Below are 15,491 nucleotides of genomic sequence, written 5' to 3'. Positions count from 1 at the left end.
AACAGACATGTAGAGAAATGAAACAGGTGAGAAGATATAGAAACAAACCCACATATTTATTTATTTATTTATTTATTTATTTATTTATTTATTTATTTAGAGGTATTGGGGATGGAACCCATGGACATTCTATCTCAAGCTACACCACCAGCCCTATTTTGTTACTCTTTTAAGTAATTTATTTATTTTTTTGGTGGTACTGGGGTTCCTGGAAGCCCTTCTACCTCCAGGCAACATTCCCAGAAACTCACTCTCTCCTTATCTATCTATCTATCTATCTATCTATCTATCTATCTATCTATCTATCTATAATCTATTTGGAAACAGGGTCTCTTAAGCCAGCTCTGCAGGCTTTGAACTTGCATGATCCTCCTTTCTCTGCCTCCCAAGCTTGAGGATTACAAACCTGTGCCACCAGGCCTGGCTATTCTTTTTATTTTTAAAACAGGGTCTTACTGAGTTGCAAATGTCTCATTAAGTAGCCAAGGATGTCTGCAAACTCTAGATACTCTTACCTCAGCCACCCAAATGCTGGGATTACAAGCATGCACCACCACACCCAGCTCAAAGCCAACTATTAATAGTCATTTGATTTTCTATTAAAGTGATAAAAACATCCATTGCAGAAAATACACTCTTTTCCACAAATCATGTTTGGAAAACTGACTATCAACTTGTAGAAAATGAAATTAAATCACTATTTCTCACCCTGCACAAGAGTCAACACAAGATGGAGCACAGACCTAGAAATTAGACAGACTTTGAAATTACTAGATGAGGGTATAGGTCCAACATCCAATGTGTAGGCACAGGTAGAAACTTTCTCAATAAGAACTCCAAAGCACAAGAAATTTAAAAATATTAACAAATGGTTTGGCATTAATCTAAAATTTTATGATCATCAAACAGAAGCATTAAGCATCTTAAGAGTGAGCCTTTAGAATGGGAAAATATCTTTGCCAACTATTCCTCTGATAGAGGACTAATATCTAGTATATACAAAGTATTAGACTTAGCCCTAAAAAAGAATAATCAAGAAATGAGCAATTTAACTAAATAAATATTTCACAAAAGAAGAAATAAAAATCTCCAATAAGTACATGAAATAATTTTCAACAACATTAGCAATCAGGGAGCTGCAGGTCAAAACTACAGTGAGTTTCATCTAACCTCAACCAAAATGTTAAGAAATAAGTCTAACAACAATAAGTGCTGGTGAGGATGCAGGGAAATGAGAATTCTTCTATGCTTTTGGTGGAATTACAAATTAGTACAGCTGCTCTGGATATCAGTATGGATATTCTTCAGAACATTGCAAATGGATCCACCGTATTATCTAGCTATATCCCTCTTGGATATCTTTCCAAAGGGACTGAAATCAGAATATTATAATAATATATGCATATCCATATTTATAGTAGCACAATTCATAATATTCAAATTATGGACCCACTCTAGATATCCATCAACAGATGAATGGATTACAAAATTATGGTATATATACACACGATGGAATTTTACTCAGCAATTAAGAAGAACCACATTATGTCATTTTCAGAGAAATGAATAAATCTGGAGATGTTATGTTAGGTGAGATTAGCCAGTCACAGAAACTGAAGGGTCATATGTTTCCTTTCACATGTGGAAGCTAGGGAGTAATCATTGGGATACCAGAAATACTTCAGATAATTGATGAGAAACTCCAGTGGATGGAGGGAAATGTTCTTGGGGAGGAAGAGGGGAAGAGGAAGAATCAGTGAAGGAATCACTTCCATTGACATTATATACATATGTGAGAATATCAATGCCAATCTCTATGCCCTGTATGGGAGGGGGAGTAGAGTCAGGAGAAATCTTACTAAATGCTGTAAGTATGTATGTCACCATCACTATGAACTACAGTATTATGTAAGACTATAATTAACCAATAAAATATAAAAAAATTTAAAAATCACAAATCTGTATACTAAAAAATTAAACATGAGACAAGCTAGGCATGGTGGAACATGCCTATATTCATAGTTCTTGGGAAACTGAGATAGGAGGATCACAGGTTCAAGATCAGCCACAGCAATTTAATAAGGCCCTCACCAACAACCTAGCGAGACCATTCTTCAAACTACAAAATAAAATGGGCTGGGGGTATGACTCAGGGGCAAAATGCCCTTTGTTTCAATCCCCATTATCACCAAAAGAAAAAAAAAAAGTCTAAAAAACATTAAAAACAGCCTGAAAAAGACAACAATGACTTGATTCTTTCTTAGACCAAAGTCTCCTTGGATGGACTGTCTTTGCTTTAGACTTTGTCTAAGGCTTGACAATTGGTTAGGGGAAAAAAGTGAGTAGGACACAGTAGAAACACTTCTTTGATATTGTAATATTGACTTTATTGTAGAGGTCAGCTTTGAAATCATTACCGTCTACTTTTAGCAATTTAATCTCTAGCTTGAGAAGTCACTATTTTCCCACAGGCATATAAATGACTAACACTGATATTGAGCATACAGGTTATAAGTATTCATTTCACTCAGTAGTTTACTCTCTCTCCGTAAACTGGATTCCTTGTCAACAAAATAGGCCACTGCTTTCCCACATTTTAGATAGATATAATTTTAACCAAGACATATATTTGGATCAATATTGGTAATCAATATAACAACAACAAGAAAAAACATTTCTTCTGTCATATTATTTGAAGTGGTTTCCCTTTCAGGGAGTGATAAACTAGATAAATTGTCGCCTATTTCAGGATCTTTCTATGTATTTTATAACAATGCCAATGATAAGACTTGGCAGGATGGTGGAGTTAATAGGTAAGTTATTAGAAGAAGATAACCCTGGGTTTCAAATTTTAGCTTAGTTTCTTTCCAGCTACATGGATTTGAAAAAATAGCTCAATTCCTTAACCTTCTGTTTCTTATGAGTAAAATTAGGAAAATAGTACTCGTCTCTTTGAATATTGAAAGGTTTCAGTGAGGTAAGTCTTGTGAAATACTTCATAAAATTTCCCATCGATTAGGGGCTCACTAAACTACTGTTGTTTATCAAAATTACTTTGGGGCCAGGCGTGGTGGTGCACACTTGTAATCCAAGCATTTGGGAGGCTGAGACAGGAGGATTGAGGTTCACAGACAGCCTTAGCTACTTAGTTAGGACTTTGCAACTCCGTGAGACCCTGTTTCAAAAATAAAGAATAGAAAATAGGGCTAGGGGTGTAGCTCAGAGGTGGAATGCCTCTGAGTTTCATCCCCAGCACTGAAAAACAAAACAAAAAATTGATAAACAAAACAAATTTGGTAAATTTTCTATTCTTGAATTAGTGCATAAACATAAAATTTTAACAGTGATAGGATCAGATGATGATATTTGGACCTTTTCCCATAGAGGTGCATAGAAAATTTATCCTTATTTTCCTGACAAAAACAGTGGAAAGATGGATTTCTGAGAGTAAAATTAATTCAGTAGTAGAGCTAGGTTTAGAATGAGTGAAATAGCCTGGCTGGCATGAAGTTGGGATACAACACTCCCTTCCTCTTCCATTTTGGTTTTCTCTATGTGGAGGCTTTGGAATTAATGTGAGTTCTAATGAAGCCAATGCATCTATATTTAAACTTAAAATGTACATTTTGGTGGAATGTGTCTCTTGACCACTGTTTTTATTGACCTGAGATTACAAGCCAAATCTGCACAATTTGAACTAACTGCTAAAATCACGGCTTTAATCTCTTTCAAGATTTCATTAGTATTACGATGTGATGCCAGGATTGGCACACAAGTAGGCTAAACTCACCTATTGAAACTGTGTGTAAAAGCTTGAATGATGAATTCCGCATAAATGGACACGCTTGGGCCACATTACAGTTGTGATGCAGCTAGGCAACTCATGGAAGTATTTAATGATAGCACCAAAATATTCTCTCAAACGACTGTGTGCATATTTACAGAATTCCACTTGGAGAGGCTATTAAAAAATTGGAACACCTGCTTTTCAAATATCAGGTCAAACTAGTATAGTCCTAAATTAATATCATACTTTATATCCTTGTATAAAACTTACTTTCATCTCCTGTTTCAAATTCAAACTTCTGACTGTAGCCGCTGTATCCTGTTGCGGTCCTCACTCGGATATGAAATACATACTTGGTGGCTGGCTTGAGACCTGTGATGATGACACTGGGGGCTTTGGACCTCGTGGAGGAGTAGGTGAGCTGCTCATGCTCCTGGTGGGCAGAAAAGAAGAGAAAGAATGAGGCAGCATGACCCCACCATTTCCTAGAGTTAGTCCAAAGTCAAACTGAGGAAGAAATGCTCTGGATATCAAAAATATTGATTACAAAAAAGTAAAAGCCTGGTTTTCCATAATTTAGATTTTAGCCATTCATCATTATGATGCATATGACATGGTCCTGATTTGGAAATTTAGTTGGGAAGATGATTCATCTTACATAATATGCGCATGGGCTGTTAGTGATTTAGGCTGCTGGTACAGCTCTAAGGAACGGTGGTGGTATAAAAGCTAATTTACACAGAATGGCAGGTGGCCCATAGAGGTACAATCAGATCAGACCATGCCAGCAGAGCGCAAGGAGCAACTGTGGGGAGATCTAGTGCTGCTACTCACTTCAACCCACACGCAGGGCCAAAATGCAGGCACTATCCATGCGTAGACCCATGGAGAAAATAAAAAAAAAAACACATTGTTTTTGAAGTTTGAATCTTTTTATCCAAAAACCAACTGTTTTGATCTGTAAATCTGTGATTCCAGAGTAGATATACCCGAAGTGGAGTCAACTTTTAAGAAATGAACTGGTGAACTTTTTCTCTTGCAGGGGAAAACTAATTTATCTCCGGCATACTGCCCTTGTTTTTAAGCACATAGTAATTTTGAGGTGGATTTTAAAATAATTTTCCCATGTAGCAATATTGAAAACATAGAAAGGTTTGTTAAGACTTAACCACATCTGCAGGATCAGAGGCAGGGATGGATGCTTGGTTTTCAGTATCCAGTTCAGTGTTCAGTGTTACCTGCTAAACTATTTCACCTCACTAATGAGAGATGGATTTGCCAGCATGTTCTGATGGATCTAGTTAATCAAGGTCTTTTAAGTGGGCTTTCTTGGCCATCACTTCAAAAGAGCATAGTTCAGTTTACCTGTTCTTGTTCGGGGTAGTGATGAATACAAATTAAATTTAAAACTGTTTTTATATTATGAAGTTGTCACTTAATAATTATATAATAATTTAGTAGGATATCTGAAAAAAAAAACTGTATAGGTTGAGTAGCTTTAATCTGAAAGTCCCAAATCTAAAATTCTCCAAAACCAAAACTTTTTGAGCGTCCATGTGATTTGGCAAGTAGAAAATTCCACATTCAACCTCATTTGATGTGTTGCAAGCAAAATGCAGGTGCACTAAAAATATCATACAACATTACCTTTAAGCTATATGTGTAAGGTTTACTTATCAATAAATTTTAGCTTTAAGTAAATAGTCCAAAATCATGAAAAATCCAAAATTTGAAATATTTCTGGTACCAAGAATTTTGGATAAGAGATAGTCTATGTCTATATTTGTATGGACAACTCTTCTAAATTCACAGGTCAAACTAGGTCAGAATTTTAATTTATATATTTTTTTCACAAATCTGAATGTTGAAATTTTTAGGGATAAAAATTAATTTCAAAGTCACTAACTTAATCACTCATTTTATACCTAAATTCTATGATATTCCTACAGAGATTTTATTTATGGTTATTCATGGTTTGACTGCAAAGCACTGCTGTTAGGGAGACATTTCAGGCTAACAAAGTTATAAAAAATACACATACAGAGAATGGGCAAACCTTCATGGAATTCTTATTTATTTTTGGTGATACTTTAAGATATAGAACTATGGAAATTATTTCCTTTAAACTACTTTCAAAAAATCTTCCTTAAGGATAATTTTTAAACTTTATAGCCTTATTTGTCAGAACTTTATATGTTATATGGTTATTCTGTGTCTGAGGAATTGAATCTGCCATCTAAACTCCAAGTAGTAAAAGTGTTTATTAAACATGAACTACAAAGGAAAAAAGCACGAATGAGAGCAATATTTTAAATAAAAATACAACACTAAAAACTGAAACTTGTATATATCCCTTGGTAATTTTGAGATTAGAATGTAAGTAAATATCTATCCACCTAGCAAAATGTCCAACGAAATTAAACAATGTCTATAAATCACTGGTATCTACAATCATTTGCTAAGGATTGAAACAAGGAGCTTGCTAGTATCAAGACCTTTATAACTAAGGAGATTAAAACCCCCATTATGTATAATAAAATGTTTGTGGACTACTAGCAGAAATTATATTGTTTCTAGTAGAAATTTTCAGGAGATTTGGATTTTTCAATCTCATATGTAAGAGGAGATCTACCTTTCACAAAATTTTCTGCAACACAAGAGTTACAGTGTATTTTGAGTTGTGCTTCAAAATATAAAGAGATGAATGAGAGAAGAATTATAAAGAAATAAATTGCAGATTCAAATTTGACCCTTAGAAATGCCCCATAATCATTGTACATCATATCTTAATTGCTTTACCAAAACATAGAGAATAGTAATTTCCTACAGAGTAAAGGGGGAATATGTTGTTGAGAGTAAAGGACACTTTTTTTGTAGGCAAGTTTTAGAATTTTTCTGTCTCATACATAGTATATTTGTGGTCAAATTCCTTGAATAAAAATTCCCCAGGCGAAAGTGTGCTGTAATGATTCTTCAGCCTGGCCTTCCACCACCAACAGCATTGCTCTTGCCTGTCTTATATCTTGCTGCTTGCTAGTCTCTTGCAAAAGAGAGCTCAGAAAGATTTTCTCTCATGATTTCCTCTCATGGTACCTAGCCACCCTCTCTCCTAATATTTTTAAGCACTTGTGAAACCAGTTAGCTTTCATCCACGGCAAGTCTAAGGCACTGTTATCTCAGAGTTATGGCTAATTGCCTTTCTGCTGACACATCAACTCCAATTCAAAGTAGCTGTCAGTAGGCAGAGACGGTGCTTTGCACAGAGCCAATTAGATCTCTTTACTCATCCTGGCAGGCTGGTTTCTGAACATGTTTAAACAGGCTATGTGTGCATGCTTGTCTGAAGTTTAAAGCACAAGTTTGTATGATAACAAAATTGCTCGTTGTATGATAGGTATGTTATTAACTCTGCTCGGTAATACATTCCAAGCTTCATAGAATTCTCTGGTATGTTTTTCATCTGTGCTGAATCTGTAGTAAAATCCCTCTTCTCGTTATTAATATTATTTATTTTTGTATTTTATTTTCATGACTAAGCTTTCTAGAGATTTGAACCCAATTTGGCTTTGCTTTCCTCACTACTGTTTTTGTCACTTATTACATTTAATACCTGCTTTAATTATAAATTATTTCCCTTCCTTCTTTCTTTTGTTAATTATGTTGTCTCCTATTCTTATGTTTCATGCTTAACTTACTATCAGTCTATTGATTCAGATATAGAGTTACAGTTTACCAATTTCATACTAAATGACCCTGGTGGTTATATCTGTGTGTTTTTATATGATGTATTATCTACCAGTTCTAAGTATCTACTAATTTCCACGACTATGATTTTTAAAAATTCTTTGTGGCATTTCCAGGATTGTCACTTGAAAACCTTTCTGGGTCAGGACAGGTTGTCAGGAAATAAACTACTGACATAAAATGTAGCTTCAAAACTTAACCCCATGGTCAGTGGAGCAAACTGAGCTGTGGATGGTACAGAGGATGCTCCTAGGTCCTGAACACTGACAGCACTGCAATAATGTTCTCTGGCTGCAAGGGAAGTAGTTTGCATTACTTTTTCTTGGAGAAACACAAAATATAGCACCAATTATGGCAAAACACATCTAGGCTCAGTCAACTTTAATATACTGTTATGCATATAATTTCCTAAAATAAAATATACATTATGCTTTGTATTTCACTGGTTCAAATCCACATTTGAAAAATAGTTTAGAACCAAGTAATGTGAATACAGGGCATCGTCAACAGGGCATGCATTGTTTTCTAGAGATGCTGACATTTACTTACAGTTCCCTTCCCATGAGAACATCCTGGAGCTTACACTTAGGCACTGCCCCTTCCCAGGTGCTGAGGATCAAGCTGCTGGGAATCTATTACTGTGACTCTGAATTTTTCATTTACCTATAAAACTGAATTTAACTTTATCATCTGTAAGTGCCAACTTTTCACGGTAAGCAAAAAAGATAGGCTTACTAGAGTGTGGATCCTTTAGCATTTTATTTGAAATTCCTAGCTTAACTGAAAAGAAAAGAAACAGGCTCAGGTACACAGTCATGCTGACTGCAGTGACTCTACAGTCAGTGGTAATGATGCTCGACCCCATGGCAGGCAACACGGGGAGCATTCTGGGTCAGAGAGCTCCTGGACACCATCGTGATTCGGCTTTTATTAAGTACCTTGGCAAGTCATCTTCCAGACTTGGATTTACTCATCTAGGAAATTTTTTTATTTTGTAGACATCCATTGAACTCTTACTATTTGTGAGGTTCTAAGGCACTCTAATATGTTTAGCTTATATCATCACCAAACTTCTACTTTTCAATTGAGTTCCATTATTCTTTTTCTATCAGATGTGTAGGCTTCCTCTTTCCTGCTGTGAACTGGTCTCATCATTCTTCCCTCTCGTTCAGATATTTCGTTCCCATTTATGGGAATAGATTCGGTAGAATAGCATCAGTGGTCATCTTTTAGCTGGCTTGCTTTCTTTTAAGTCCTTGAATCTAGCGGGACTTCTAAAAGGTGTCATCTCTTTGCTTAATTTTGTATTTTAATATATAAAATTACTTAGATTAAATATAGTAATATTTATACAAGTATATACATACATATGCAATAAAAAATACCTATATAACAGACATAAGAATTGAATCTATTATCAGTATTATTGTTTATGTACCACTTTACAATTTAAAAATTGTTTTATACTCTTTCTGCAATTATTCATGTAATTATTAATTCTGTGATGTGTTTACATTCTTTATGTAATTCTCATAAAAAATTCTGAAACAAAAAGGACACCTGATATTATATTCCCATCTACATTAAATGCATCTGGCCCAGAAAGAATAAGCAAATTACCAAAGCAAATAGTAAAACTAGTCAGGGGCTTCCTTCCACAATGTTGTGTTTTCACTATCCTCAGATGGTGTCCAGAACACATATGCCTATGTATTCGACTTTTAGCCAAAGTAAATTTTACAAGCTATATTAAGCATTTGGACATTAGATAAAACTTTAAATGAACATAGCATATGTACATTAGAGGAATTATTTGTTGGCTAAGAATTAGAATACATTTATATAAATAGTTCTCAATTGGAAGTAGTATTCACATCGGCAGAGGTTTTAACTTGATATTCTAAAGATAAAGTTAATGCATTCATGCAAAATACCTTTATTTTTATTTTCTTTTGATATTAGGTCATCCTAAGAACAAAACTTGATAAAACTCAAAAGATTCTTTTAAAATTTTTCATGAAAGAAGGTAATTTCTTGGCTTCAACTAATACCAAGTTTAAACTATCAGAACAGGTGAAAGAACTATTAATATTTAGTACTGTTATCTGAATCATTGTTTTATTTTTCCTTTCCCTTTTTCTTTCTCTTTGAATCAATCTCCATTGAACAAGATTAAACATATAGATAGCCTGAGGGGAAAAATAATGTTAAAAGTGAACATTAATGGACCTGCTAAGGTTAACTTTGATTTTCTATTTTCTTTTTTCCCTATATTTCTGTGTCTTCTTTCTCACTCTTCCTTTCTCTCTACTCTCATCACCACTCATTTGTCAAATAATAAATGATAGAGACTGTGAAGATATTTTCAAAACTTTTCTTTCAGAAATAAATTAAAACCAAATTTAGAATATCCTGTATCATTTGCTGGAGGATATTTTTTGCTAGAAGAAAAACAAAAGTCATGTAGCCTACAAACATAAAATTTGAAAAATCAATCAGGCATGGTGGCACATTTCTCTAATTTTAGTACTTGGGAGGTTGAGACAAGAGGATCAGAGGTTCAAGGCCAGCTGGAGAAAATTAGATTAAAATTCTATAAAGATGTATATAAGACTGGTATTTTAATATTATAAAGTAATTATATAATAGGATAGGGAAATGGAAAATGTAAGTTTTTTTTTTTTTTTTTTTTTTTTTTTTTTTTTTTTTTTTTTTTTTTGGTGGTACTGGGGTTCCTGGAAGCCCTTCTACTGCCAGGCGACACTGCCAGACCTATCTTATACTTTTTATTTGGAAACAGGGTCTCTTAAAGCCAGCACGGCTGGCTTCGAAACTGCATGATCCTCCTGTCTCTGCTTCCCAAGCGCGGGGATTACAAGCGTGCGCCACCACGCCCAGCAAATGTAAGTATTTTAAATAAAATAATTTCTATATTTTTTATTCTAATAAACCTTTTGCACTTGATTTTATAACATCTCATCTTTCATTTAGTTTTTTTAAATATATTCGATACATAACTCCACAAAGATGACAATTTTCCTAAAAATTTATCTATATTTCCCACAAAAGACAAAGGAAAGCAAAAAAGCAAAATAAAAAGCAAAAGAGAGATGAATGCATGGCTAGTATTTGGTAAATGTCTGTTGATTGATATACACAAAGGAGATCCTAAACCATTTGATATAGGACATATATAGTACAATCCTGGCCACATTTCATTGGGAATGGACTCTGAAACTGCTCTTCCAATGTAGGGGCCCAAGCTGGATGGTTTCCAGCTCACAAGAATTCTCCTGCAATCAGATCTTCATGTATCCCCAACAGGGAATGATGGGTGGCCATTGTCCCAGAGATGAAAGCAAGCTTGAATAACTGTAGATTTCTTGTTGGTGACTGAATCCATGATGAGGAGCTTCAGGAAAAACTGCATGGAATCTGAATAATTTCAGTTTTCTTGGCTCCTGCCTTCCTGAGACTGAGAGGTTCTACTCTGCCTCGAATTCTGGATACTTAGATCCATAATAACAGTCACAGATGGTTTTGTTGCTGAAAACCAATATTCATTTTTTTCTCTTTCATTAAAATCTATAAGGAATTATTTGAGAAGGGAAAGGTTCATTGGTAGAGTGGTCTAAACTAGTGGAAAGGGTGCTCTGAAATGTTTTCCTTAGACAAAAATTAGCCACTACTATGACAAAAATTCAAAAATATGCATAAGTAAGAAAAATACATAAGTAGCTGTTTTAAACACACAAATACTTTCTGACTGCACTTGTGGAGAAGTATCATTTAGTATGCTATGTCTATAATTTACTACAATCAACTCTTGATTATCCTCAGTAATCCAAAATAGGAGACAACCCCAAATCACTTTGACATGATTTCTTGATATAGTTCTTCCAATATTCAACTTGTTTCACCTAAAATGAAAATTAAATGCATTCCCTGAAGATTCAACATTGAGCAATAGTAGGAGATGGCACACGGTATACCTGATGGCAGAAAAAAACGGATCTGAAATAAAGCATTAATAATTTTCACAAAACAGATCACCTAGATGTAAACAATTAGCTGTGTAAAATAGTGGTTACATTTGCTGTTAGGTAAATGGTCGAATTATTATAGTGTGACCTTTAGAATATTCTGTTCCTAGAATAAGACCTGGGTAATCCTATTTGTAGTTAGGTCATCTATGAAAATTGGGATGGTTATAGCCACCTCAAAGGGCCAGGCTTGTTGGAAAGATGAAAAAAAAATAATGGATAAAACCCTTATATTGGCTCCAGCAGACATATAATATAGCATTATTTTTTAGAAGCAATTATCTATAGGTAGTACACTTAAACCAGGACAATGATAGGTTTATGCTTTGAAGCAATCTTGCAGATGCTGTGAAAGGTCTTTTTAAAAATATATACGTATTTTGCTTACCAATCAGCCTTTATATTTCTACTGCTTAAAACAGTATGCCTAGGCCTAGCATCATGTAGGCTCTTATATCATCCAAATGATTTAATAAAGAAATTACTTGCTCCATAAGTTTAGTTTTAAATTCTTAAATATGGTTATCACAATCTGAAATTATTTGCATAAACTAATGATAATCCAAATGAAAGGTGAGAAATATTGTTTTTGTTTGTTGATTGATACTACTTCCATAATAAAAAAGCAACAATATTATGTCAAATAGTCAATTTGTTTTCTTAGAAACATTATGGAGAATGTCCAAGATTTTACTTGCTGAAAGATATTTTATAAAATCGTATGCATTTGAAAAAAAACAAGATTTGTTCTGATATATCCTTTAGTATATATTCGTGGTATATATTCAGCTTTAACTTTCTCATCTGTCTTCATGTAACCTACCTTCATATAGATGGGATATTGATTTTTCTTCTGTGAGCTACCACTCTATACATATTTATAAATGCGTTCAAGTAAAAATGAAATGTTTAAAGCTAAATACTTGTCTCTAAAGGAAGTTTTTCCATTCCAAAAATGCTTCAAAAATATTTCTTAAAGGTACATTATAAAGAAGCAACAACTTTATATTTGTCATTTCTTAAAGTTTTGGGTAATTTATCATAATTTTAAAATCATGTAAATTTGATGCTAAGAATATCAATAGAAAAAGTAGAAAAATCAAATATCAAAGAACACAACAGCAAAACAATACATATATTTACTGGACTATTGACAATAAATAAATTATTTTATCTAAAAAGAAGTGAAATCAAAAGGAAAATTAAATTTTTATAAGAATATTTGAAGATTATATTAAGTTTAGGTTAAATAGTTTTAGAAAAGTTTAAAAATCCCTAGTCAAATTAGGTCAATCTATAAAATTGCAAAATAAAGGCCAGGTAAAATACATTTACTATAACAATTAGCATGTTAGCAATGAATGCCATAGAACGAAAAACTAATAAATATCTTTGGAAATATTAATACATATATGATGGCTTTCTTTAGTATAAGTCGTATTGCCAATATCAAACTGAACATTTTCAAAGTTATATCATTGCAACAACATGACAGAATGGGATGGTCTGTGGTGAATTTGACCACACTATTGAATGTAAACTGTAAAAAGGTATAGCCGGATCATATGGTGGATCCATTCCCAGTTTTCTAAGGAACCTCCACACTGATCTCCATAGTGGTTGAACTAGTTTGCACTCCCACCAACAGTGTAAAAGAGTTCCTCTTTCCCCACATCCTCTCCAGTATTTGTTACTATTTGATTTCTTTATGCTTGCCACTCTGATTGGGGTTAGATGGAATTTTAGTAGTTTTGATTTGCATCTCCCTGATGGCTAATTATGTTAAATATTTTTTCATGTATCTATTGGCCATTTGTATCTCTTCTTTTGTGAAGTGTCTATTCAATTTAGTTGCCCATTTCTTGATTGGGTTATTTGTTTTGCTAGTGTAGAGTCTTTTGAGCTCTTTGTATATTCTGGATATTAGCCCTCTATCTGAGTGGTGGCTGGTAAAGATCTCCCATTCTGTAGGCTTTCTCTTTAGGTTCTTGATGGTTTTCCCTTGATGAGCAGAAACTTTATTTATTTATTTTTTGGTGGTCCTGGGGTTCCTGGAAACCCTTCTACCTCCAGGCTACACTCCCAAACCCATTTTTATACTTTTTAAATTGGAAACAGGGTCTCTTAAGCCAGCGCAGCTGGCTTCAAACCTGCGCGATCCTTCTGTCTCTGCCTCCCAAGTGCAGGGATTACAAGGGTGTGCCACCACACCCGGCTGAGCAGAAACTTTTTAGATTGATGCCATCCCTCTTGTTAATTCTTTTTTTTTTGGGGGGGGGCGGGATCTGGGGCTGGAAACCAGAGGCATTTGACCTCCAAGCTACACCCCCTTCCCCAAATTTTTATTCTTTAGTTTGAAACTGGGTCCCACTGAGTTTTGAAGGGTCTCACTAAGTAGCTGAGGCTGTCCAGGAACCACCATCCTCTGGTCTCAGCCTCCCAAATGCTGGGATTACAAGCGTGAGGCACCACATGCGACTCCACTTGTTAATTCTTGCTTTAATTTCCTGTGCTTTGGAGGTCTTCTTGAGAAAGTTACTGCTGGTGCCTATATGTTGGAGTGTTGAGCCTATGTCCCCTCCTCTAATAACATCAGTCTCTGGTGTAATTTCTAAGTGTTTGATCCATCTCAAGTTGATTCCTATGCACAGCGAGAGGTAAGGATTTAGTTCTATCTTTCTACAAATGGATAGCCAGTTCTCCCAGCACCATTTGTTGAAAAGGCTGTCTTTTTTCCAGTGTATAAATCTGTCCCCTTTATCAAAGATCAATTGACTATAGGTGTGTGGGTTTGTTTCTGTATCTTCTATTCTCTTCCATTGGTTGGTATGCCTCTTGTTGTGCCAATACCATGCTATTTTTACTACTATTGCTCTGTAGTATAATTTGAAGTAAGGGATTGTGATGCCTCCTGCATGGTTCTTATTGTTGAGAAATGCTTTAGCTAATCTGGGTCTTTTCTTTCTCCATATAAAAATTCATTACTGATTTTTCTATGTCTACAAAGAGGGTTATTGGTATTTTTATAGAAATTGCATTTAATCTGTATATCACTTTTCCAAAGGGGTTGAAATCAGAGAACTACAGTAACATATGCATACCCATGCTCATAGCAGCACAATTCTTAATAGTGAAAATATGGAACCAACCTAGATCTCCATCAATAGATGAATGGATTGCAAAATTATGGGAAATATGCACAATGGAATTCTACTCAGAAATACAAAAGAACAAAATTATGTCATTAGCAAGAAGATGAAAAGACCTGGAGAACTTTATGTTAAGTGAGATTAGCCAAGCACAGAAAAAGAAGGGCCATATGTTTTCTCTACTATACCCAAACTAGGGAGTATTGGGGATACCAGAGGGACTTCAGATAATAGAGGGAAAATCTTAGCAAAGTCAGATTGGAAGGGTAGGAGAGGAAGAAGGGTGAGGCTGATTAATGGAGGAGCTACATTCGAATATGTGTAAAAGTATGACTGTAGCATGTTCAACCTGGACACTCATTGTTGTGGGGAAAGGGGAAGCAAGGGAGGGAGAGCACCAGCACTGTCTGGATGTATGCCATTTTCAATATTATCCACATAAAAATAAAAAGATTTCAAATTGTAACAGGCCAAACATAAACCTTCTAAGTTTTTTAGAAATTTACTGTACAGAAGAACATTATAATTCTATAAAATTTGCTTTAATTAGATTACATGATTATTGCAATTTGAAAATTTTACCTTAAGAAAAATATTTGACTTCTGATTAATGTAAATGAGTTAAACATAAAAGTATTTTTATACTTTGTAAAAAAATGAAAAAGTAAAATTAGAAAAAATAGTATAGTTTAGAAAATAACATAGTGGGCAACTGTAGCACATGCTTATAAACCCATCTACATGGGAGGCTGAAATAGAAAATTCATA

General features: G+C 34.4%; 1 protein-coding gene across 2 annotated transcripts in view; it reads right to left on the bottom strand.

Moving 5' to 3' along the window:
* The window catches only part of EPHA6 (EPH receptor A6), a gene marked incomplete at both ends in the record, with an annotated part of 972,789 nt that overhangs the window by 344,874 nt on the left and 612,424 nt on the right, over positions 1-15,491 (bottom strand). For both annotated transcript variants that reach the window (XM_080695858.1, XM_080695859.1), the window contains one exon: positions 4,058-4,220. In XM_080695858.1, coding sequence (XP_080551984.1) covers positions 4,058-4,220 — 163 coding nt within the window. The remainder of the gene's footprint in view (positions 1-4,057; positions 4,221-15,491) is intronic.

The sequence above is a fragment of the Muscardinus avellanarius genome (genome assembly GCF_963383645.1).
Source record: "Muscardinus avellanarius genome assembly, chromosome: 5".
NCBI classification, from domain to species: domain Eukaryota; kingdom Metazoa; phylum Chordata; class Mammalia; order Rodentia; family Gliridae; genus Muscardinus; species Muscardinus avellanarius.
The sequence above is the reverse complement of the archived record's forward strand: the minus strand, read 5'-3'. Positions and strand labels throughout refer to the sequence as shown.